This window comes from Anomaloglossus baeobatrachus, chromosome 1 (genome assembly GCF_048569485.1).
Source record: "Anomaloglossus baeobatrachus isolate aAnoBae1 chromosome 1, aAnoBae1.hap1, whole genome shotgun sequence".
In the NCBI taxonomy this organism is placed as follows: domain Eukaryota; kingdom Metazoa; phylum Chordata; class Amphibia; order Anura; family Aromobatidae; genus Anomaloglossus; species Anomaloglossus baeobatrachus.
In genome coordinates, this window is record NC_134353.1 from 900253994 (window position 1) to 900280064 (window position 26071).

The 26071-nt window shown below is 50.5% G+C and overlaps 1 protein-coding gene across 2 annotated transcripts in view; it reads left to right on the forward strand.

Moving 5' to 3' along the window:
- The first annotated feature begins 24746 nt into the window (after positions 1 to 24746).
- CFAP53 (cilia and flagella associated protein 53) overlaps positions 24747 to 26071 on the forward strand; it is a 39448-nt gene continuing 38123 nt past the window's right edge. The window contains exons 1-2 of one of the 2 annotated variants that reach the window (XM_075343019.1): positions 24747 to 24843; positions 25132 to 25216. In XM_075343019.1, the coding sequence (XP_075199134.1) occupies positions 24815 to 24843; positions 25132 to 25216 (114 nt within the window). In that variant the 5' untranslated portion in view covers positions 24747 to 24814. Of the gene's footprint in view, positions 24853 to 25131; positions 25217 to 26071 lie in introns of both variants that reach the window. The other variant, XM_075343027.1, reaches the window with a different exon arrangement.

Genomic DNA, 26071 nt, shown 5'->3' on the forward strand with positions numbered 1-26071 from the left:
TTTCTCTATAGGCTTCATTGTGGAGCCTGGAAAAAATGGAAGCTGAAAAAAAAATTCCGTTGCATTTTTAAATGCAGAATCAAAGCTTTTCTGTAGTATTAAAATGCATGAAAAACACGGATTCACATCTGCGTCAAATATAATACATTTTATTTGGGAAAACGCATAAAAAAACACAGCAAACACACAATAATGAGAGAAGCTTGTTATTGCAGTGTCCGCACTTGAGACTGGGAGAAAAAAACAGTATTTATGCAACATGTGAAAAGACGGCCTCAGCATTACATTTTTATTAAATTTTTATGGCTTTAATAGAGAAAAATAACTTATACCATGTTTTTACGCCATTTACTGATCCCCATAAATAATCTGATCGCTGTGTTATGGGGTTGTTATGATTACAAAGACAACAAATATGTCCATGTTATTTGCTGATTTGTGATGTTTATTATTATTATTTTTTTTAAAGTGCATTAAATACATTATTCACATTTGTTTTATTGTTTTTTTTAGCAACTTTATTAGAAGAAAAAAATGTTATTCTTCCTCTAGAATACAGGACATAGAGATGCTGTGATCTGTACAAATGGATCTGTATGGTCAAGTGTAATTAGCTTGTGGAGTCAGAGGCCGCACTGCAGCATCAAGTATAGAAAATCCTGCCTGTGACATCACCAGTGTCTGTGGCTCAAAAGTTAGGTCTCCTGCTGAAATGTTTGAAAGCTGTTGTTTTGTGTCTCAGGGAGGGACACAAAACAATCTGTTTCTGGGTGCTCTGCCTGCAATACAGTACAAGATTACCAAATCCACCTATACCACTCGTTTGTGTCCTGTCCCCTATAGTGTTGCCTGGTGATCCGTGACCTGTCTCCTGGCACTAAGTTTAACTTCAACGTGGTGGCCCAGTAGTATGGAACTTGCTGGGCCCCGCTCCCCACTGTGGCTAAGTGTGGGAGCTTGCTCTCAGGGCTCACGCTTGGGATTTTCTGGACCGTTTTGGATTGCAAAGTCCTATCTCCCTCGTTGCGCTAATGCCCCGATTCTGGAGCGGGTGGGAACAGATCATAAAGGCTCCGTTCTCCTCAGGTGAATTGTCGGGTTGCCTGAAGCTACTCCCCGACCTAGGGTCTGTGTACCCCATCGTGCCTTCGGTCCCAGACCGATGATAGTGCTAGGCTGCCGACTGTCCTCCTTGACAGATCCAGGCACCTTGCCATAATCCCCTGCAACCAGGGGGTCCGACTCCTCTAGTGTCACGTCCCCACCGGAGCCCGCTCCTGCGACTTCTGCTCCGATCGCCAGACGCCGCCGTGTTCCCACCATGGATAGTGCTGGTGATGGGAGAGGAGTCGGTGCCCATGGCTCTGCGGAGCACAGGCTCCGCTCATCCACTAGGCTGGGTTTCCCTGGAACCTGCAGTACCACTGGCTGACTGTGGGTGGTGTGTGTGTCTTCCAGCTGAAGTTGCCAACATTCACCTGCAGCCAGACGATGCCGTGTTCCCACCATGGATAGTGCTGGTGATGGGAGAGGAGTCGGTGCCCGTGGCTCTGCGGAGCACAGGCTCCGCTCATCCACTAGGCTGGGTTTCCCTGGAACCTGCAGTACCATTGGCTGACTGTGGGTGGCGTGTGTGTCTTCCACCTGCAGCCAATGGGAAGACACCACACCCTTCTTATTCCCCCTTCTGTCACATGACCACTGCCAGAGATAGTTCTGTACTCCTGGCTCATGTGCTATTTGTATGTTGATTCCTGTGCGCTGACCTTTGCTTGTTTTTTGACTACCCTCCCGCTTGTCGTTTTTGTACCTTGCTGCCAGTTCCGGATTTGACCTCTGCTTTGTCTCCTCACTACGCCCTTGCCTGCCGATTCGGTTCCTATTTTGCATCTCCTGGTTTTTTACCTTGCCTGACGACCGCGGACTACAGCCTACCACAGGTAGTGATCTCTGGGGCTCTGTGTAATTCCAAATCCCTGTATACGGGTTAAAGGGTTGCAGAGTTCTTGGGGTCCTGCTTTGTGAGCGGCTTTTCTCTAGACTCCCCATTACAGCCTGTCTGAGACTGTGGCTCCAATCAGGCATTACATCTAGGCCCAGACCAACATCTGTAACCTAGACAGCTTCTCTAGAAGCCAACACTCCCAACCTCCTCTCACACTCTCTCTCTACACACTCTCTCTGACTACATAGATAGTCCAGGGGCATCACACTTGAGCAGTAGAAAGCGCGGTAGCGATCACGGGCACGATGATGGATGGCGCTGAGACATTAGAGCTATGAGGCTCTTTAATCACGAACACGTCGAACGCCAACTCTGGGTATAGTCACTATCTGGTGAGAAAATCTGGCCTGAACAGGGCAAAAAAAGCTTTTTATCAGCATGTGCTCTTCCAGAAACACTCCCAATGCTACTTCCTTTAATCGCTTTATGGTTTCCATACTTAAAAAAGTAGAAAAAAAAGTGAATATATGCACAGCAATGCTGTTTTGACATTGCTGTACAATATGTTCATGTTTTACAGCAGTTTTGCTGCACTTTTTTAGGTGCCTCCAGGCGGAATCTGCCTGAAAAAGACATCATGCGCACATACCATAAAAGTTTCCTTTGACCTATAAGAGAGGTCCAAACTGTTAAATACTCGTGATATTGGAGGGCCTGTTGAAAATGATGTTTTGGAGTCCTATGACCATTAAGTTACACCAATAGTGTCGCGCCCAGGGATATGGGGTACTCGGTTCCGGGCAGTGTCTCTATTGGGAATGTCACAGTGGTGGCCGTTGCCCGGTTCCGTGCCCTGGGCCCTTTTTGTAATGGGGATATTTACAGGGGATTGTTGAATAAAGTATATACGTGATGCCACTAGCAGTGTTGTGGCTAAGTGTAGGGAGTTGCCGCTGCAGAATGTCTCTACTGGGGATGGTGGTATTGGCAGCTAGAATGGTAGACTCTCCGCAAGTAGGGTTTTGCCCCAGAGGGTGTATGGAAGCAGTGGGTGTTGGAAGAAGGAGTCCACACAGGTATTCAGTGCAACTGGTTTACTCACTTTCTGAAGATGTTAACTAGTTGCCCGAGGCCGGCTGGTTTCGCCTCCAGGTCCCCTTCGCCCCAATGCCAGTTTGGTTTTCTGGTACCTTCCTCCTCTGCACCTGTGTCTGGTAAGTGGGTCCCCGTGGTATAGAACACTGGGGGTCCCTGGTCTGTGGTTTGTCCACTTTTGTCCGCCTGACGGTAGTGTGAACCCTGTGGGGTTGGAGTCTCTGGCCCTGTCCCCGGTTCTCCCTTTGCTACTGAGTCTTCGGATTCTGTAACGCCTGCCTGGATCCACAGACTCAGACGGGCTGTAATGGACAGGCTAGAGGGAAGCCACTCACCAAGCAGGACCCCCAGAACCCTGAAACCCTTTAACCCCTATACAGGGATTTGGAATTACACAGGGCCCTGGAGATCACTACCTGTGGAAGGCTGCTGTCTGAGAGAGTAGTCGTCAGGCAGGGTCAAACCAGGAATTGAGGAACAGGGGCAGAATCGGTAGGCAAGGACGTAATCAGAAACAAGCAGAGGTCAAAACCGGATCGGGTAGCGAGGTACAAAAACAGCAGGCAGGAGGGTAGTCAGGAAACATGCGGTAATCAGCACACGAAATCACACGACACAATAGGAGCCAAAATATTCAAAACTATCACTGAAAGAGGTCAGCAGACAGGACTCCAAAGGGTGTGGTGTCTTCCCATAGGCTGTAGCTGAATGATGGTACTTCAGCTGGGAGACACCCACCACCTACAGTCAGCCAGTGGCACTGCAACTCCCCAGGAAACCCAGACCAGTGGATGAGCGGAGCCTGCGACCACCGGCGCCGCTGGCATCGACTCCTCTCCCATCACCAGCACTATCCATGGCAGGAAAACGTCGGTACCTGGCGATCGGAGTAGAACTCGATGGAGCGGACTCCGGTGGTGAAGAATGGGTAAGAGGTGCCGGGCACAGCTAATCCACGAGCGGCTAGCTGCCACAATCCCAGTGAGCAGACAGGATCCGGGTGTGTGTCCCAGGATGTAGACCATGCAAAATCCAAAAACAGACAGAAAGGGTTGCACTCCACAAGGATCTGGATGAAGGTAAGTCTTTAATCCATGCTCAAATCAAGGATACAGGTGGTGGGGGAGGGGGAGGTTGTGCAACGCTGGACGACGGTGGGCCGTTTCACAAACAAATTGCTTCTACGGGTTCTACGGGACTCCGGTAGTGACGTAACAGATTCTTTAGGGTCAGCATTGTCCTTGATGGTCCCCTTTGCTGTGCAGGTGTTAACAGGTCGGCTTGAAGCTCTTTCCTGTCCTAGGGTCCTGTACCTCGTCGGTGCGTAGTTACGGGAGTACTCCACCATACTCTACTGGCAACCACTTCTCCTAGGCACCAGATCACTGTCAACTCGAGTCAGGACGTCGCTTCCCTGTCGCCTTCACTCCTCGCCTGCTACTGTCTTTCTGACTACTCTCCACAGTCTGCCCCTCCCACCTGGTCAACTAGTGGACTGGAGTGGCTCCCCCTCTAGGCGCTCATCCATTAGTCCCACCCTAGCTGGGCACCATTGTATGGGGGATTGGAAAAACTGGGATTACCTGGGTTTTTGTTGGTACCGGCACTGGGCTTCTGGGTCCCTAAGTGGGTAGGCCCTGCATCCTTGTTGTGATGCAGAACCTTGTAGCACCCTAATGGCTTCAGGGACGCTACAATAGCTTTCAGCTCAGTCCTTGTCTTCTGGATTTATTATATGATTTACTAGCTGTAGTACCTGGCGTTGCCCAGGATAGTAACTGTCTCTCTTCTACTCTCCCATTCTTCCTCTCTCCCTCATTCCCACTCTATCTCTCTCTCTCTGTCTGTGTCTGTCTCTTTCTCTGTCTCTCTCTCTGTCTGTCTCTCTATATCTGTCTCTGTCTGTCTTTGTATATCTGTCTGTATGTGTCTGTCTGCCTGTCTCTCTGTCTGTCTCTTTGTCTGTCTGTCTCTTTCTTTCTCTCTCTGTCTGTCTCTCTCTTGTCTGTCTTGTCTGTCTTTCTCTGTCTGTCTCTCTCTGTCTCTCTGTCTTGTCTGTCTCTCCGTCTGTCTCTCTCTGTCTCGTCTGTCTCTTTGTCTCTCTGTCTTTCTTGCACTGTTTGTCTGTCTTGTGTCTTTGTGTCTCTCTCTGTCTCTCCGTCTGTCTCTCTCTGTCTCGTTTCTCTGTCTCTCTCTGTCTCTCTGTCTTGTCTGTCTCTCCGTCTGTCTCTCTGTGTCTCATCTGTCTTTTTGTCTCTCTGTCTGTCTTGCACTGTTTGTCTGTCTTGTGTCTTTGTGTCTCTGTCTGTCTCTCCGTCTGTCTATCTCTGTCTCGTTTCTCTGTCTCTCTCTCTTTCTCTCTGTCTTGTCTGTCTCTCCGTCTGTCTCTCTGTCTCGTCTGTCTCTTTGTCTATCTATCTGTCTCGCACTGTTTGTGTCTTTGTCTCTCTGTCTGTCTGTCTGTCTCTCTATCTGTCTCTCCACCGAAATCATTAACCGATACGTAAGCTTCTTATACTAAGAATGTCCTTTGTTGTCTATAGCAACCAATCACAGCTCCTATTAATGACCTGTGGTTCCCAGCTCCATTGATTTTAATGTAAAAGAGTTTTTTGGTGAATAACTAAAGCGTTAAAACTAAATAAATAAAGCGCCGGGTTACATTTTCCCCTCAAAACATAGTCTATGACGTTCCCTGAGTCAAATGGGGCGTCTGTGCAAAATGTCATGATTGTAAATGCGACGGTGCGGACTCCTTTAGCGGACATAGACACACACATACAGCTTTATATATTAGACTTATATAGTATACAGAATATACAATCGCTTCTTTGTGCTTTTATAATGCTGCAGCTGGGACGATTCCTGGTTCCTCTTTCCAGCATATGGGTAAAGTTCAGACTCTGTAATTTCGGAGGTCGGGTGAGCTCATATACCTGTGTCATCTGCACTATACACCTGTGTCATGCGCCTTTAACAGCGTCTGGTCATGTGCGCTGCGGTCACGAGTTGTGGCATTGTGTAATGTGAGAGTGACTGGGATTAGATCAGGGCGGGGAAGAGTCGCTCCTTTGTGGGCCCCGCAGCACATCGCGGAAGAAGATCAGGAGACACACAGATTCTAATGCCTTTGGGGACAAGCTGTACCTACATTCAGGAGCACAATATTTCTTTGGGGAAGTGTTTTTTAGCATTTTAACCCCTTCACCTCCCAGTGATTTTTCATTTTCATTTTTCTCCTCCCCTTCTTCCAAGAGTCATAACTTTTTTAATTTCCCGTCAGTATAGCCATATTAGAGCTTGTTTATTGTGGAACTAGTTGTACTTTTGAACAACACCATTCATTCTGCTCCATATTTTACTGGAAAACGAGAAAATAAAGTCCAATGTGGTGAAATTGTTAATAAAAAGTGCAATTCCACAATTGTTTTTATATAGCATGATCACTATACTGTAAGGCTATGTGCGCACTTTGCGTTGTAGTGCCTGCAGTTTATTCTGCGCGTTTTTAAGCCCTTGGCTTTTGACCATTTTTTAGCGCTAAAAACGCATGCGTATTTACCGCATTTTAGATGCGTTTTTAGCGCTTTTTCCATGCGTTTTCACAGATGCGTTTTGAACATCAAGACATTGCTAAATAAAGATTAAATAGTCAAACAGAATGAAAAAAGAGAAAAAAAAGCAAAACATAGATAATTTTAGAATTATTAAAGAAAATAGTTATATTTCTTGAAAATATAGCGGTTTTATCATATTAATTCCAAAAATAGCAAGAAAATCATAATTTTCTTTAATTTATTTGTCTGATTATGTGTGTGTGTAAAGGGACATATTATTCCATTAATTTAATGTTAGGAAAGCATGCGTTTTGTTTGTCAAAAACGCATGTTTTCTGCACCTAAAAAGCAGGTAAAACGCAGGAAATTTGAAGTTTCTTGGTTTTTGCCATTTCTCATTGACTTCAATGTTAGCAAAATGCTGCAGAAATGGCAAAAACAATTGGCATGCTGCTTCTTTTTCTGCATGGTTTTTGACCAAAAATATGCAAATTAAATGCTGCAGAAAAAAAAGCAAAGTGCGGACCGAAATTCATCTTTTCCCATAGACTTTGCTGGAAAACAAAAACGCATGCGTTTTGGCACAAAAACGCAGACTCAAAAAACGCAGCGGAAACGCGGGTAAAAACGCAAAGTGCGCACATAGCCTAAAACTGAACTGTCATTATGAGTCTCCAGGTCAGTACGAGTTCGTAGACACCAAACATGTATATTTTTACTTTTATCTAAGGGGTGAAAAGAAAGTCAAAAATTTGTAAACAAAAACCAAAACAAAACAAAAAAAAAAATAACATTCTGCCAGGGTCCTGGGTTCGAATCACACCAAGGACAACATCTGCAAGGAGTTTGTTCTCCCCGTGTTTGCGTGGGTTTCCTCCGGGGTCTCTGGTTTCCTCTTACACTCCAAAGACATACTGATAGGAAATTTAGATTGTGAGCCCCAATGGGGACAGTGTTCCTGATGTATATAAAGCACTGCGGAATATGTTAGCGCTATATAAAAATAAAGATTTATTTATTTATTATTTTATTCCCAATTTTTTGATATCTAGGGCAAAGTGATAGCTTATTTTTTGTTTCTTGAGTTGTCGTTTTTAATTATACCATTTTTGCATAGATGTAATGTCTTGATCACCTGTTATTGTATTTTTAATGCAATGTTACGGTGACCAAAAAAAAACGTAATTCTGGCATTTTGATATTTCTTCTCGCTACGCCATGTACAGCTCTGAATAATTGATTTTATATTTTGATAGATCTGGCATTTCTGAAAGCGGCGATACCAAATATGTGTTTTTTTTCCATTGTTTTATTTTCAATGGGGCAAAAGAGGGGTGATTTGAAGTTTTAGGGGCTTTTTTACATTTTTCATAGTTTTAAAATTTTTTTTTTACATTTTTTCATTGATTTTACTAGTGCCATTAGGGGACTTTATGAGTGTACTGTCTGATTTCTTCTGCTGATCAGAGCTATGCTTCAGCACGGCTCTGATCAGCAGAAATTCTGATCTCCTGTGAGTGACAGCGCTCTGACAGTATTCACAGGAAGTGACTTATGACAGCAACAGGGGTTATCATCTGACTCCGTGCTGTCATGAGAACCCATCGTCGCCCTGTGATCGCGCAAACCGCACAGACCCTGCCGGAGTGCATTAGATTGCGCTGTCAGAGTTAGACATCACGATCTTGGGGTTTAACAGGTGCAGGTAGGTCAGAGAGACATCAAAGAGAGGGAGTCCTAGTACGTATAGGTGGTGCCCCTGAGGCTCTGTTCACCACAGGGTACTGCACTCCGATGGTGTAGTACTGATCTTGGATCCAGGGGAGGTCGGTGCCAGTCCCACTTTCCCCAACCACATACACACACGGGTTGCCCTTTCCCCACTGGGGACCGGGCTAGGATCGGGTACCAAAGGGGTTGCCTACAGTGTGGCATTTACAGGATGCCATCACAACAGGGGCCTCAATCCACTAGTTTAGGACCTGGGTGAGGGGAGGAGCGGCCACCAGGGGGAGTTAGGAGTCACACACAGTAATACAGAGTTCTCCAGCAGGAGAGAGAGCGAGCAGATGTCCTTCCTGGTAGCTTCTGTGGAGGATACTGTGTCAGTTCCCCCGGGACCAGCGCAGTTCAGGGTGCAGCACCCTAGTTTGGTGCAATTCCAAGTTGCACCATCAGACTCTACCGGACAGAGGGGTTTTATGCCTCTCCCACCACACAAGTTTCCAGAGCCAAGTGGCACCTAGGATTCCGGGGCCTCGATCACAGTCAGACTCAAGGGGATCCACGCTACTGGCATAGGGAACAGTACTCTACCTAGTACGGAAGGGACTCTAAGTGCTTCAAGCCACAGGGACCCGCGCTACAAAGCGCAGTAAGGAAGGGCCCACAGACTACCAGACCGGTTCTGACTTCCCACGGATCCGGAATCGGCTGGAGCCCATCACGGCGGCGACCGGTACTACGGGGCTGGCAACTGAAGTTGTGAGTAAAGACACCTTGAACTCACAGAGACTGTGTCGGCTTGTCCTTACCGGCGTCACCGCCCAGTGCTTAAGCGCCGACAGCCTTTATTACCCTCATCATCCACCCGGGGCCCGCTCCGCCTGTGGGGAGTGACACCATCCCGGAGGCTGCCATAACACCCGCCCCGGTGAGGAATTCTGCAGCGGCGGCTACTAAAGGCCGCATACCACAGGTGGCGTCACGACAAACTTTCCCAACCACCCCGCTTTCCCTTCATTTACTGCACGCCTCGGGGCAACGGAACCGGGCAAGGCCACCCGTGACATCGCCTGACCCGACCCGCAACGGCCCGGCAACGAGTAGGTTAACGTCCTAGATTGTTAAGGTGTTAAAATAAATACAGAAAGTATTTTTTTTTCACGCTTTTTTTACACACTCATCAAACACATATAATAGCTTAGATTGTTACCAAATATCTATCTTCCACATGACCGACGATTATAAGGCTGAGTTCACATGTCCTGTAATCATCCATTAGAACAGATCTTGCAGAAAGCCGTTGGGAAAATAGCAATCCATTAAAGGGAACCTGTCACCAGATTTTTCCCTATTAAACTAAAATAATCCCCTTCTGCGGCTCCTGGGCTGCTTTCTATGAAGGTGCACCTTGGTCCTGACTCCCCTTGCAGACCTCAAAAATAACTTTATAAAACTTGTCCGTTAGGTATGCTAATTACCTTGGTTTGCCAGATGGGTGGGCTCAATGGTGTGAACATGGTGCAAGACTCAAAAAACATAACTATACAATAGGATAAAGAGTTGCACACAAGTCACAATGTATATGGGAATGATGAAAAGCAAAACTGCTATGGGAATACTAGACTGAAAAATACAATAAGCTATCTGAAAAAGTGAAAAAACATGAAAAATGGAATATGCATAACTGCTATGAATAATAGGAATATAAGATATAAGAGATGTTTAGCCATTGTATTGATCAATGCAGAAGAGCCCTAAAACCAACGCCAAGGTAATCTCTATTTTTGGGGTCCCTAGCCTATATGTAACCTCACCTGCAGTTAAAAAACTTGTTCTGTATGGGAAGCAAAGGACCAAGCTATATATGTGAAGTGAAACAAATGGCTGCGGGTGGGACAGGGTTCTCAGACAAAAAGTGCATACTAACTAAAGAATGTATGTCTGGAACAACAATGGTGTGAACATGGTGCAAAACTCAAAACACATAGTTTTTCAGATAGTTCATTGTATTTTTCAGTCTAGTATTCCCATAGCAGTTTTGCTTTTCATCATTCCCATATACATTGTGACGGCTGATGCAAACTGGATGGTGGGTGCAGACAGGTACAGCAAGTATGGCAAGTACAGCAGGTATGGCAGATATACGTAGCAGGTATGGCAGGCAGTGGCATGTACAGCAGGTACTGGAACACAGGTACGAGATAGCAAGCATAGGTAACAGACACAGGATACAGGGAATGCGACCTAACAAGTAGCAAGTGTGTCTCTTGCAGTAAGACCACGTTGCTCAGGCACCTCCCATAGGGGGAGATTGCCCTAAATACCTAGTGCTTCTCAGCCATAGACTAATGCGGATGTACCGCCCCGCGCTCAGCTGCAGCCGAGCCGCTCGGATCCGGGCTCGGTGGTGGGTGGCTCGAGCGCCTCTGGACCCGGGGTCACTTTGCTCTGAGAGGGTGCTGGCGCTACTTAGGGGGTGGTAGGTAGGCGTACGGCCGGAGCCGTGTGTAAGTTCGTGCCGTCACCCAGAAGATGTGGTGAAGGTGTAGACACCACCGCTGCAGTTACGGGGCACCCCGGGGGAGATGGTTATGCAGCAAGATGTTAACCCCTCCGTGGGCAGGGGTGGTGGCCCCAGGACCCGATGGAGAGAAGTAGCTGGGCGGTGCAGGGCGGTGCGCGGCCGGATGGCACTGTTGTACTCACTGTTATTGACACATACAAGTCTCTGGTAAACAAAGTTGATGGTGGTCGGTGCCCACAGCCGGCTGCGTCTGGTCCCCCACCCGGTTTGGTGGTCTTTGCCTTTCTTCTGCATCGTGTAGTGTATGTGTAAACTACCTTCCGCAATCAGTTAATTAACTCAGTCCAGTGGATTCTGGACCTCATTTCAGGTTCTGACTACCCCCCTGTGTGCTCCGGTTTCCGAGTCGGTTCCCCGGGTTGGTACCGGCGGGCCAGTACCCTGTCCCGGTCCACCACGGTTCCACCGAGCCGTCTTCCCGGCTTCTGCAGGCTAAGGCCACCCTATGCCTCCTAGCCAAGGTACCAGGGCTCCGACCCTGGCACCTGTCAAACTGCTGCAGACCTGCTACACAGGCCTGCTTCCACTCTCCTTCACTCCTGTCACTTTAACTGCTCTTGACTTACTACTCTGTGTTTCCTGCCTCAGGCCCTCTGAACTCCTCGGTGGGCGTGCCAACTGCCTGGCTCCGCCCCTGGTGTGTCCATCAAGCACTGAGGCAGGTGACTAGGTTTTATGGTTTGGCTGGTGTTACCTTGTGTGGGACTGGTGTTGTGCGGGCGCTATCTGTGCTTACCTGGCTAGTCCAGGGCGTCACACTCCCCCTTGGTTAACTACAGACCGTCCGCGGGCTGTCCAACCACCACCGTTTATTTTTCTGAACTGGAAAAGATAAAAACAGTGAACAAACATACTAACATATTTACAATAATGAAAGTTTTTGTTTCTTCCCTTGGCGGGAGGCATGTCACTTAAATATTGCAAACAAATAAAAACATTTTTATTAAACCGGGAACAGGACGGGACCGGGTCTTTTCAGTTGCCCACCCAAACAAACCTGAACCTTGATGCCGCCTCTAAAAACAGGTCAGCACCCCTTTTCCCCAGTCCAGGAATCGGTTTCGGGTCCAGGTGTTGCCCAAATGGGCCGGGTACAAGGTTCCATACATGGCAGTCTCTCAGAGGCCCCACGTCCAGGGGACCCCTGACCCGGAGGGTTGTCACCGGGTGCTATGGTGACGGGACATCGGCCTCCTCTGCCGCAGGCCCTTCCTCCAACCAGCCTCCCCGGGGGCTTCAGGACTTGAAAGGGTGGTCCGGGATTATTTACAAGCCCAAAAGTTATTGGGTAGCCTGCAAGTTCTCAGCAATGTTCATTTAACGGTTTAATCAACGGGAAATCAACAAAGTCCCAACGGGGACGGGCAGTATGGTAGCCGGGAACCGCTACCTGACTTTCTCATAAACGCGGGCATGCACATCCGCTCTCCTGCTCAGGAGCCAGGCCCACTTGGGTGCCCCCGGCGCCGGCTACGACCGGCCTCTCATACTGCCGTGGGCCCCACCGATCAGTGGCCTGTTCCGCCTCTCTGCAGGTATACACCGGCTGCTCCACAGCCGGGATGGGGTACTTGGGAGCGGCCAGCACCATGGCCGGGGTAGACTTTCGGTCGGGTGCTGCCTCCGTTGCGGACTGCCGGAGCCGTCGTCATCACTGCTGCGACCAGGCGGACAGCCGGGGCAGACGTAATCTCTGTTGCGGCCGAGCGGGCTGCCAGGGCTGCATGGGATGTCGTCAGCGGTGCCGGAGCGAGGGTGACGGTAAGGTCTGAGGGCCCAGCAGCTGGGTCCTCCCCCGTAGATGGTATGGGCTTCGCTGCCTCAGACTGGGGCAGCGGGTCGGTTGGGGCGTTGGCTGCGGACACGGGCGACGAGGTAAACGGCGTGGCGGACGGGAGCAAGCCGGGCCCCTCAGCCGAGATGGCCGGTTTCTGGGGAACAAAGGGGCATGGGTCACAGCATACCCGCTCCTCCGAGATCATCTCCACTTCGCGCGCCTGGCCGGCTGCAGCCATGCCCTTCATCTCGCCAGAATGAAGTGGGGTGGGCTGGATACTCCGACACATCCTGCCGCGTTGGTGTCCAGGAACGGGTTTCTGCAGAGTCCTGGCGTCCCTGCACTTATCAGCTGCGGTTACATCAGCTCTTCCTGCTTCTCCCCCTTGGTCTTTTCGCGGCACTCCCTTTTTCTGCTGGGCAGTTTCGCTTTCAGACTGCGTGCTTTGCTGCACGGCCGTGTTCCCAGGGGGGGGGCTTCGGCTTTTGCGCCCTTTCTGCCGGGGAAGAAGACTCTGGCGGGAATCTTCGCGCCAAAAGATGGTGGATTCTGCAAATTTCGCAACAGATCACCACTGACTTCAACTTCAAGGCGCACTTCACTAGGTAAGTGATTAGGTTAGGCTGCTTTCACATCTCCGGTTTTAGCAGAGCCGGCCAGTCCGGCTCTAAAACCTATGCAACGGATGCGGCGAAAAAGTCGCATCCTTTGCATACGTTTTTTAAATACGGCCCGTCCGGTTTCTGCCGGTTGCGGCATGCTACTGAGCATGCGCAGTGGCAAAAACCGCATGCGGCGGCCGGATGCGGTTTTTGCCACATCACGCCGCATCCGGCGTCCATAGGCATGCATTGAAAAATACGCCGCATCGGTAGGATGCGGCGCGATGCGGGTTTTTTTGCCGCACAAAAATACGTGCCAGGCAATGTTCCATCCGGCCGCCGCATCTGCTAAATCTGCCGCATGCGGCAAAAAACGGACGGAACGCAAGCCCATGCGGCACAATGCGGCACTAATTAAAGTCTATGCAGGAAAAACGCAACCGGCAGCAAAAAAAAACGGTTGTGTTTTTCCTGCAAAGTGCCGGATTGTGCCGCACAGGAAAAAACGGAGGTGTGAAAGCAGCGTTAGTATCCTGTTCGTGACACCAGAAGAGTCGATGTGTACCGCCCCGCTCTTGGCTGCAGCCGAGCCGCTCGGATCTGGGCTCGTTGGTGGGTGGCTCGAGCGCCTCCGGACCCAGGGTCACTTTGCTCTGAAAGGGTGCTGGCGCTACTTAGGGGGGGTGGTAGGTAGGTGTATGGCCGGAGCCGTGTTTAAGTTCGTGATGCCACCCACGGGATGTGGTGAAGGTGTAGACGCCACCGCTGCAGTTACGGGCCACCCCGGGGGAGATGGTTATGCAGCAAGATGTTAACCCCTCCTTGGGCAGGGGTGATGGCCCCGGGACCCATTGGGGAGAAGTAGCTGGGCGGTGCAGGGCGGTGCGCGGCCGGATGGCACTGTTGTACTCACTGTTATTGACACACACAAGTCTCTGGTAAACAAAGTTGATGGTGGTCGGTGCCCGCAGCCAGCTGCGTCTGGTCCCCCACCCGGTTCGGTGGTCTTTGCCTTTCTCCTGCATCGTGTAGTGTATGTGTAGACTGCCTGCGCTTCAGCGACGGGAGTCCGCTCCCCGGCTTGGTATATGTCGGAGGAGCCCGTTTGCCCGCAGACGCTGGCCCGTGGGATCTCTCTGCCTGTGCGGTGGCTTTCTATCCCCCTCGGTGGGCTGTTGTCTTCAGTCGGGACTTGGGTGGGAAAGGACCTATAGTCCAGACCGCAATCAGTTAATTAACTCAGTCCAGTGGATTCTGGACCGGAAAGATCAATCAATATATCGCCCATCGCTGTTGTGTCGTTGGTGAGTTGTATACGTGTGACGCCTAGTAAACGACCTATTTGCGATCTTGGCAAATCGTGTCAACGATATGGGCGTGTCGCATCGTTTTAAAGATCGCACGATAGATCGTCTCGTGTGAAGCCCGCATTAGAGACACTTCCGTGTTAGGACACGCTGGCCCTTTAAAAGAAGAGAGGTGCCTTGCCTAAGGACGTTGTCAAAAGATGAGCAGTATGCACAGGCCACAGGAGCTGAGAGGCCAGGAGGTGGAGTGTGCCAGCGTCAACAAGCTTCTTACACTTCTTGAAGTATGTTTGTGGCCTGACCCATGACCTACGGCGCAAACCCAGCTTTCTGACAATGGCCACTACATTAACACCCAAAATCCTTTGGTAGTCTTCCGATTTCATGATGTCTTGCACACAGCCAAGGCCCCCAGTGCCAGAGGCAGCAAAACAACCCCAAAACATCTTTGACCATCCACTATATCTGACAGTACTGTAGGTGCTGTGTTCTTTTCTTTATAGGCCTCAATCCATTTTTGGTAAACAATAGAATGATGTGCTTTACCAAAAAGTTCTATCTTGGTCTAATCTGTCCACAAGACACTTTCCCAGAGGGATTTTGGTAAACTGCAGCCTAGCTTTTTATGTCTGTGTCAGCAGTGGGGTCCTCCTGGGTTTCCTCCATAGTGTTTCATTTTATTCAGATGTGGATGGATAGTCCGTGCTGACACTGATGCACCCTGAGCCTGCAGGACATTTTGAATTCCTTTGGAACTAGATTGGGGCTGCTTATCCACCATCCGGATTCTCCTGCGTTTCACCAGTTTTCTCCGCCGTCCACGTCCAGGAAGATTAGGTACAGTGCCATGGGTTGCAAACTTTTTGATTATGTTGCCCACCGTGAACAAAGGAACATCAAGATCTCTGCAGATGAACTTGTAACCTTGGAATTGTTGCTATGTTTCAACAATTTTGATTCTCAAGTCCTCGGATAGTTCTCGCCTACTTCTGTTCTCCTTGATTAGTGTGGCAAACACTGACACACAATGTAAAAATTGAGTCAACCTCTCCCCTTTTTATCTGTTTTTTGGTGTGATTTTCACATTGCCCACACCTGGGGGTGGATGTCTGTGTCTCTACAGGAAGTGAGGGCGGGGCTCTCTCTACAGGAAGTGGGGTGGGTTTTGTGTCTCTACAGAGTGGGGTTGAGTCTTTGAGTCTCTACAGAAAGTGGGGGAGGTTCTTTGTGTATCTACAGGAAGTGAGGGCGGTTATCTGTGTCTCTACAGGAAGCGAGGGATGTGTCTCTGTGTCTCTATAGGAAGATGGGTCGGGTCTTTGTATCTGTACAGGAAGTGGGGGTGGGTCTTTGTGTCTCTACAGGAATTAGGGATGGGCCTTTGTGTCTACAGGAAGTGGGTATGGGTCTTTGTGTCTACAGGAAGTGGGGGTGGGTCTTTGTGATTACAGGAAGTGGGGGTGGGTCTTTGTGACTACAGGAAATGGGGGTGAATCTTTGTGACTACAGCAAGTTGGGGTGGGTCTTTATGACTACAATAAGTGGGGGTGGGTCTTTATGACTACAATAAGTGGTGGTGGGTCTTTGTGTCTACAGGAAGTGGGGGCGGGTCTTTGTGTCTACAGGAAGTGGGGGTGGGTCTTTGTGTCTACAGGAAGTGGGGGTGGGTCGTTGTGTCTTCAGAAAGTGGGGGTGGGTCTTTGTGTCTACAGGAAGTGGGGGCGGGTGTTTGTGTCTACAGAAAGTGGGTATGGGTCTTTGTGTCTACAGGAAGTGGGGGTGGGTCTTTGTGTCTACAGGAAGTGGGGGGGTGGGTCTTTGTGTCTACAGGAAGTGGGGGTGGGTCTTTGTGTCTACAGGAAGTGGGGGTGGGTCTTTGTGTCTACAGGAAGTGGGGGTGGGTCTTTGTGTCTACAGGAAGTGGGGGTGGGTCTTTGTGTCTACAGGAAGTGGGGGTGGGTCGTTGTGTCTACAGGAAGTTGGGGTTGGTCTTTGTGTTTACAGGAAGTGGGGGTGGGTCTTTGTGATTACAGGAAGTGGGGGTGGGTCTTTGTGACTACAGGAAATGGGGGTGAATCTTTGTGACTACAGCAAGTTGGGGTGGGTCTTTATGACTACAATAAGTGGGGGTGGGTCTTTATGACTACAATAAGTGGTGGTGGGTCTTTGTGTCTACAGGAAGTGGGGGCGGGTCTTTGTGTCTACAGGAAGTGGGGGTGGGTCTTTGTGTCTACAGGAAGTGGGGGTGGGTCGTTGTGTCTTCAGGAAGTGGGGGTGGGTCTTTGTGTCTACAGGAAGTGGGGGCGGGTGTTTGTGTCTACAGAAAGTGGGTATGGGTCTTTGTGTCTACAGGAAGTGGGGGTGGGTCTTTGTGTCTACAGGAAGTGGGGGGGTGGGTCTTTGTGTCTACAGGAAGTGGGGGTGAGTCTTTGCGTCTACAGGAAGTGGGGGTGGGTCTTTGTGTCTACAGGAAGTGGGGGTGGGTCTTTGTGTCTACAGGAAGTGGGGGTGGGTCTTTGTGTCTACAGGAAGTGGGGGTGGGTCGTTGTGTCTACAGGAAGTTGGGGTTGGTCTTTGTGTTTACAGGAAGTGGGGGTGGGTCTTTGTGTTTACAGGAAGTGGAGCGAGGCTGTCTACAGGAAGGGGGGGATGAGTCTTTGTCTCTCTACAGGAAGTGTGTCTTTGTATTTCTCCTCCTAGTTTACAGTCTGTCAAATTCTGCACAAGCATAACAGAGAGACGGGCTTTCAGTTCCAGAAAGGAAAGCTACAGAACAATGTCAGGAGCAATGCATGGGCAGTGAAAGTCCCGGCTCCCTTAGTGCTCACAGAATACTGATGGAAAGGCAACTCCCACTCAAATAGAGCAGACAACAAGTTATAGAACAGGAGAATCAGGACAGTCCCTGGACATATGTGCACAAAATGCACTTTTACCTTGGTGTGGGGGGTGAGGGCAGTGAGGCCGTCCTTGTCTACAGCTCGTGTGTTAAATAACAGGCCTCATTGGTTTCAACACTCAGATTAGTGATTGTTATATCTAGAGCAAACAAAACTGAATAAGCAAAACAATTGGCAATTCTTTACATCAGAAGGCTGCTTTGGTGCAGAATATTTAGGTGCTGTCTGGTGAACAGGAAAAAATTACCTAAAATTAGGACGTATGCATAAATACATAAATCTGTCTCTGCGCTGATTGAAATAAACTAGCGGGAAGCCGGCCTCATCCAGGACTATTGCCAAGTGCGGTATATGGAAAAACGAGCCACCATCACCTCCGAGGGGGACAAAATGTCGAGAAGTCTTGGAGATGGAAGTGGAAGGTTCGGATTATAGGGGATGTCAGTCTTAGGTCATTAGTGAAACAGCGGGCACGGGTAGGGTGATAGACAGAGATGAGGGAGGAGATATAGGGCCGTGCAAAGGTGTGGAGCGTTTTGTGGAGGAGAGTAATAAGTTTATATCGTACTCTGTAGGGATGGGCAACCAGTGGCAGCCGAGCCACTCGGATCCGGACCTTCTGTGGGTGGCTCGAGGGTCTCCGGACCCAGGGGTCCTGCGGTCACTCCAACTGAAAAAGGGGGGGAATTTGTGGTATGGGGATGTAGGTGTACAGCCGGAGCCGTGTTTTGAGTTTGTGACGCCACCCACGGGATGTGGTGAAGGTGGACACCACCGCTGCAGTTACGTGGCACCCGGGGGAGGTGGTATGCAGCAAGTTGTTAACCCCTCCGTGGGCAGGGATGGTGGCCCCGGGACCTGTTGGGGGTGTTTTAGCGGTGCAGGGAGATGGTCGGTCGGAGGGCATTGGTGAACTCACTATTAGAATGAAACACTCGAGTCTCTGGTAAACCAAGATGATGGTGGTCGGTGCCCGCAGCCGGCTGCAATCAGGTTCCTCCACCCGGTTGGTGGTCTCTGCCTTTCTCCTGCACCTGTTTGAGATGTTGGACTTACCTGCGCTTGCAGCGTCAGGAGTCCGCTCCCCGGCTTGTGAATGTCGGAAGAGCCCGTTTGCCCGCAGACGCTGGTCCGTGGGATCTCTGAGCCGTGGCGGTGGCTGCTTATCCCCCTCGTTGGGCTGTTGTCTTCTATGAGGGACTTTGGGTGGACCTCAAGTCCAGACCGCAATCAGTTAATTAACTCAGTCCAGTAGTTTCTAGACCTCATTTCAGGGTCTGAGTACCCCCTCTTGTGCTCCGATTTCCGAGTCGGTTCCCCGGGTCGGTACCGGCGGGCCACTACCGTGTCCCGGTCCACCACGGTTCCACCGAGCCGTCTTCCCGGCTCCTGCAGACAGAGGCCTCCGTATGCCTCCTAGCCAGAGGTACCAGGGCTCCTACCCTGGCACCTGTCAGACAGTTGCAGACCTGACACACAGGCCTGACCTCCTCTCAACTCTCCCTCCAAACTCCTCTCTCTCTCCACTCCAAAACTTAACTCCACTTGTATTTTCTGCCTCAGGCTCTCTGAACTCCTGGGTGGGTGTGGCCAACCGCCTGGCTCTGCCCCCTGGTGTGTCCATCCAGCCCTAAGGGAGGTGACTAGGGTTTAATGTGGTTGGCTGCTGTTACCTGGTGAGGGAACTGGTGTTGTGCAGGGCACTATCTGTGACTACCTGGCTTGTCCAGGGCGTCACAAGTGCAATGACTGGAACAGGGTGGAGGCATCAGTGAAGCGGTTGGAAAGGAATTTTATCCTGGATGCGGCATTCAGAATGGATTGTGGAGGGGAGAGTTTAGTAACAGGGAGACTGATCAGTAGAGACTTGCAATAGTCCAGATGAGAACAAATAGGTGCGACGGTAAGACTTTTTACAGAGTCATCAGTAAGAAAAGGTCAAATTCTAGAGATGTGTTTGAGGTGGAATTGACATGAGCGAGCGAGTGAACGAATATGGGGAGTGAAGGAAGAATCTGAGTCATATATAACCCCAAGACAGCGGCGTGCTGCTGGGGCGTAATGGTAGAACCACACACAGAAATGGTAATATTGGGTTTGGGAAGGTTAGGAGAGGGAGGAAACAGGAGAAGATCAGTTATTGACAGGTTCAGATTTAGATAGAGGAGGACATGATGTTGGAGACAGCGGACAGACAATCACTGGTATTTTGCAGTGATACAGGGTTGATGTCAGGAGATGATATGTATAGTTGGGTGTCACAGAGCTGCCACTAGGAATTTCAGGGCCCCTGATTGGGATAATTTTGGGGCCCCCTTGAGACTCCACCCCAGCTCCGCCTCCATCCCTGCTCCGCCACCACCCCTCACACTTTCCACAGTCCCCCCGCCAATCTTGGAAAAACTCCACCTCTGCACCACATCCCTACCAATCGCACATTAAGGCTATGACCCCACATGCCAAAAACCTTCAAATACGTATACAAGATGATCGAAATGTAGCTTATCCGGCAATGCTGCATTTATGAATACCATATATACCCCTATATAGAATAATGCACCCCATAGTCCTCCATATAATATAATGCAGCCCCCATAGTCCCCCATATAGTATAATGCAGCTCCCATTGTCCCCCATATAGTATAATGCACCCCCATATAGTATGATGCACCCCCATACTAGTCCTCCATATAGTAGAATGCACCCCATATAGTATAATGCTCCCCAAAAATCCTCTATATTATACTCCAGCCTCATACATAGCACTATATACAGTATAATGCAGCTTTATATTGCCCTTGCCCCCCTTAGGCCACTATGCACTCATTGAATAAAATAATAAACAAGTTACTCACCTCTCGGCACGGTAAGATTCCTCCAAATGGCTCTGGTCCCTGCTGTGTGAGCCTCCTGCCTGCAGCGTGGTGACGTCACTACGCTGAGCTGCCACAGCGCAGGAGACGCAGCCAGGAGAATGAGGAAGGAGTCCGCGCCGGATAGTGTCACACTGACTCTTTCCTCATTGCGGGGAGGGGGGTCAGCCGCGGTCACAACGCAGGGGACAGCAGGCCCATGTACAGGCCCCGTCGCACGGAGTGGCGCAGGCGACCCCTGCTGCAACCGCGGTAGTTATGCGGCGCCCCTGGTTTGTAAGCCAATAAATGAAGCGTGAAGGGGCCCCCCTTCTGTTGGGTCCCTGGACTAGAGTCCTGTTTGTCCCCCCTGGTGGCGGCCCTGGGTGTCATCAGCATAGAGATGATACTGGAAACCAAATGAAACGATGGTTTGCCCAATAGGGGCAGTATATATGGAGAAGAGAAGGGGGCCGAGGACTGAACCCTGCGGAACCCCGACAGTAAGGCCTGGGCCACACGGGGACTACTGCGATCCTCGCATGACACTCGGCTCATGCTGGCAGCACAGCAGAAACCGAGTGTCATGCGAGTGTCATTGCGACTGAGGTCCGATCATGCAGGACACTGAGGAGCTGTCAATCAAACTTGGTGGACAGAGGTTCAGCAGTAGAGAACTGCGACACTGAGGAAATGTCAATAATGCTATATGGACAAAGATCCAGTAGCAGAAAGGATTGACAACAAGGAGCTTGTCACTCAAGCTATTTGGGTAAGAGATACAGAAGTAGCAGAGGAGGGACACTGAGGAGCGGTAAATCAGGCTATTTGGGTAAAGATAAAGCAGCAGCATCAGGGAGAAGGGGCAAGGAGGAGCTGTGAATCAGGCTATATGAGTGAAGATCCAGCAGCAGGGAGGTGGGATACTGAGGAGCTGTCAATCCTGCTATGTGAGTGAAGATCCAGCAGCGTTGAGGAGGGACACTGAGGAGCTGTCAATCAGGCTATATAGACGAAGATTTAACAGCAGAAAAGATTAATATCAAGGAGCTGTCAATCAAGCTATTTGGGTAAGATATACAGCAGCAGGGAGGAGGAACACTCAGGAGCAGTCCATCATGCTATATGGGTGAAGATCCAGCAGCAGCAGAGAGGAGGGACACTGAGGAGCTGTCAATCATGCTATATGGATGGAGATCCAGCAGCAGCAGCAGCAGCAGGGAGGAGGAACACTGAAGAGCAGCCAATCATGCTATATGGGTGATCAAGCAGCAGCATAGAGGAGGGACACTGAGGAGCAGTCAATCATGCTATATGGATGGAGATCCAGCAGCAGCAGGGAGGAGGGACACTGAGGAGCAGCCAATCATGCTATATGGATGGAGATCCAGCAACAGCAGCAGTAGGGAGGAGGGACACTGAGGAGCAGTCAATCATGCTATATGGATGGAGATCCAGCAGCAGCAGGGAGGAGGAACACTGAGGATCAGTCAATCATGCTATATGGGTAGAGATCCAGCAGCAGCAGAGAGGAGGGACACTGAGGAGCAGCCAATCATGCTATATGGATGGAGATCCAGCAGCAGCAGGGAGGAGGGACAATGAGGAGCAGCCAATCAGACTATATGGATGGAGATCCAGCAGCAGCAGGGAGGAGGAACACTGAGGAGCAGTCAATCATGCTATATGGGTAGAGATCCAGCAGCAGCAGAGAGGAGGGACACTGAGGAGCAGCCAATCATGCTATATGGATGGAGATCCAGCAGCAGCAGCAGCAGCAGGGAGGAGGGACACTGAGGAGCAGCCAATCAGACTATATGGATGGAGATCCAGCAGCAGCAGGGAGGAGGGACACTGAGGAGCAGCCAATCAGACTATATGGATGGAGATCCAGCAGCAGCAGGGAGGAGGAACACTGAGGAGCAGTCAATCATGCTATATGGGTGAAGATCCAGCAGCAGCAGAGAGGAGGGACACTGAGGAGCTGTCAATCATGCTATATGGATGGAGATCCAGCAGCAGCAGCAGCAGGGAGGAGGAACACTGAAGAGCAGCCAATCATGCTATATGGGTGATCAAGCAGCAGCATAGAGGAGGGACACTGAGGAGCAGTCAATCATGCTATATGGATGGAGATCCAGCAGCAGCAGGGAGGAGGGACACTGAGGAGCAGCCAATCATGCTATATGGATGGAGATCCAGCAACAGCAGCAGTAGGGAGGAGGGACACTGAGGAGCAGTCAATCATGCTATATGGATGGAGATCCAGCAGCAGCAGGGAGGAGGAACACTGAGGATCAGTCAATCATGCTATATGGGTAGAGATCCAGCAGCAGCAGAGAGGAGGGACACTGAGGAGCAGCCAATCATGCTATATGGATGGAGATCCAGCAGCAGGGAGGAGGGACAATGAGGAGCAGCCAATCAGACTATATGGATGGAGATCCAGCAGCAGCAGGGAGGAGGAACACTGAGGAGCAGTCAATCATGCTATATGGGTAGAGATCCAGCAGCAGCAGAGAGGAGGGACACTGAGGAGCAGCCAATCATGCTATATGGATGGAGATCCAGCAGCAGCAGCAGGGAGGAGGGACACTGAGGAGCAGCCAATCAGACTATATGGATGGAGATCCAGCAGCAGCAGGGAGGAGGGACACTGAGGAGCAGCCAATCAGACTATATGGATGGAGATCCAGCAGCAGCAGGGAGGAGGAACACTGAGGAGCAGTCAATCATGCTATATGGGTAGAGATCCAGCAGCAGCAGAAAGGAGGGACACTGAGGAGCAGCCAATCATGCTATATGGATGGAGATCCAGCAGCAGCAGCAGGGAGGAGGGACACTGAGGAGCAGCCAATCAGACTATATGGATGGAGATCCAGCAGCAGCAGGGAGGAGGGACACTGAGGAGCAGCCAATCAGACTATATGGATGGAGATCCAGCAGCAGCAGGGAGGAGGGACACTGAGGAGCAGTCAATCATGCTATATGGGTGGAGATCCAGTAGCAGCAGGGAGGAGGGACACTGAGGAGCAGCCAATCATGCTATATGGATGGAGATCCAGCAGCAGCAGCAGCAGCAGCAGGGAGGAGGGACACTGAGGAGCAGCCAATCAGGCTATATGGATGGAGATCCAGCAGCAGCAGCAGGGAGGAGGGACACTGAGGAGCAGTCAATCATGCTATATGGGTGGAGATCCAGTAGCAGCAGGGAGGAGGGACACTGAGGAGCAGCCAATCATGCTATATGGATGGAGATCCAGCAGCAGCAGCAGCAGCAGGGAGGAGGGACACTGAGGAGCAGCCAATCAGGCTATATGGATGGAGATCCAGCAGCAGCAGCAGAGAGGAGGGACACTGAGGAGCAGCCAATCAGGCTATATGGATGGAGATCCAGCAGCAGCAGCAGAGAGGAGGGACACTGAGGAGCAGCCAATCAGGCTATATGGATGGAGATCCAGCAGCAGCAGCAGGGAGGAGGGACACTGAGGAGCAGTCAATCATGCTATATGGGTGGAGATCCAGTAGCAGCAGGGAGGAGGGACACTGAGGAGCAGCCAATCATGCTATATGGATGGAGATCCAGCAGCAGCAGCAGCAGCAGGGAGGAGGGACACTGAGGAGCAGCCAATCAGGCTATATGGATGGAGATCCAGCAGCAGCAGGGAGGAGGAACACTGATGAGCAGCCAATCAGGCTATATGGATGGAGATCCAGCAGCAGCAGCAGAGAGGAGGGACACTGATGAGCTGTCAATCAGGCTATATGGATGGAGATCCAGCAGGGACGAGAGATATCAAAAATAAAATAAACATATTTGTTATTGTCGTGCCGGCACTCTGAAAATACTTATTTGCCAAAATTGGAAACCTTGTAAAGGAAGAACATGCCAGAATTGCCATTTTTGCATCTCTCCCCAAAAAAATCCCATACAAAGCAATTGAAATGTGGTCTTTTCCCTCAACACGGGCACAATGGTACCAATCAGAACCACAGATCAGCACGCAAAAAAAAGTGTAAATAAAAACCTATACGTTTTGTTAATAAATCATATTTCTAAGTAATTTTTACAGCAGGGAAAGGGTTAATAAATAACAATTCGCAGAATCTCTTCTTTCCAGTCAAGAGGTGACTGGAAAAACTCCCCCGTTCACTTCAATGGAGGGGATTGAGGAGACGCCCAGAACTCAGGGTCTGTGGAGGGGGTTGGTGGAGCTGCACACACAAGGGTCTTTGCAACACTCCGCTGTAAAAGCACAGCTCCCAGCATGCAGCGGGCTCGGGGCATGCTGGGAGCCGTAGTTCTGCGGGCTGGCTGTGTATAACGCCGCGCTACACGGGCGCCCTCTGCCGTTACTTCAGCGGTACTGCCGCAACGGTTATTTGTTTACACTTGGTCGCTAAGATACAAGACACCTCACTTCCGGAGTCGGCGTTGCCTGGTAACCGAGCGCAGAGTCCCGGGCTCGCATGGACAGAGACGGTCGGAGCTTCCCCCGGTAGTGACGGTAACGATAGTGAGGAGCAGGGCCTGGACTACAACCCCCAGCATGGCCTCCTTCTGTGTTATACATGCTGGGATTTGTAGTTCTACAGGAAATGGGAAATAATGAATTACTATTACAGATCATTATTAAAATGATGGAATTGGTGTTGAAAATGGCGCCCGCTGCTGAAAGCGGGGGTCTCATTGCTGCACTTATCGTGTCCCCCATTTTCAGCGGATATTTTCCTCCCCTGCAGGTTGTTGTCAGTTTCGTCTCTATTATTTCTCCTTGTTTCCGCAGACGGGGAGCCGCCATGTTGCTGAGTCAGAGGAGCAGACCCCGCTGCAGGGAGGTGACCGGCCCGGCCCCCCACAACGTGGCTGTGGTGAGTTACCAGTATCGGGGCTGACAACGGGGCTTCCGATAAATGGAGGGGATGTGTTACGTGTATGGCGGTATTGTATGTGCGCTGTATCGCGATGCATCCAGGCACCTTATGGCACAGATGTTTGGTTCTGTGTGATGATGTCCCCACATTGCCCCCCACACAGTACGATGTTCTCACACTGCCCCCCACACAGCACGATGCCCTCTCCCTGCCCCCCACACAGAACGATGCCCTCTCCCTGCCCCCACACAGCACTGTGCCCTCACACTGCCCCCCACATGGTACGATGCCCTCACACTGCCCCCCACATGGTACGATGCCCTCACACTGCCCCCCACACAGCACGATGCCCTCTCCCTGCTCCCCACACAGCACGATGCCCTCTCCCTGCCCCCCACACAGTACTGTGCTCTCACACTGCCCCCCACACAGTACGATGCCCTCACATTGCCCCCCACATAGTATTATGCCCTCACACTGCCCCCATAAAGTACGATGCTCTCAAATTGCCCCCCACACTGTAGAATGCTCTCACATTGCCCCCACACAGTACAATGCTCTCACATTGCCCACCACCCAGTACTATGCCCTCACATTTCCCCCACACAGTATGATACCCTCACATTGCCCCATACACAGTGCGATGCCCTCACATTACCCCCACACAGTACAATGCCCTCACATTGCTCTCCCCACACAGTACAATGCCCTCACATTGCTCTCCCCACACAGTACAATGCCCTCACATTGCTCTCCCCACACAGTACAATGCCCTCACATTGCTCTCCCCACACAGTACAATGCCCTCACATTGCTCTCCCCACACAGTGCAATGCCCTCACATTGCTCCCC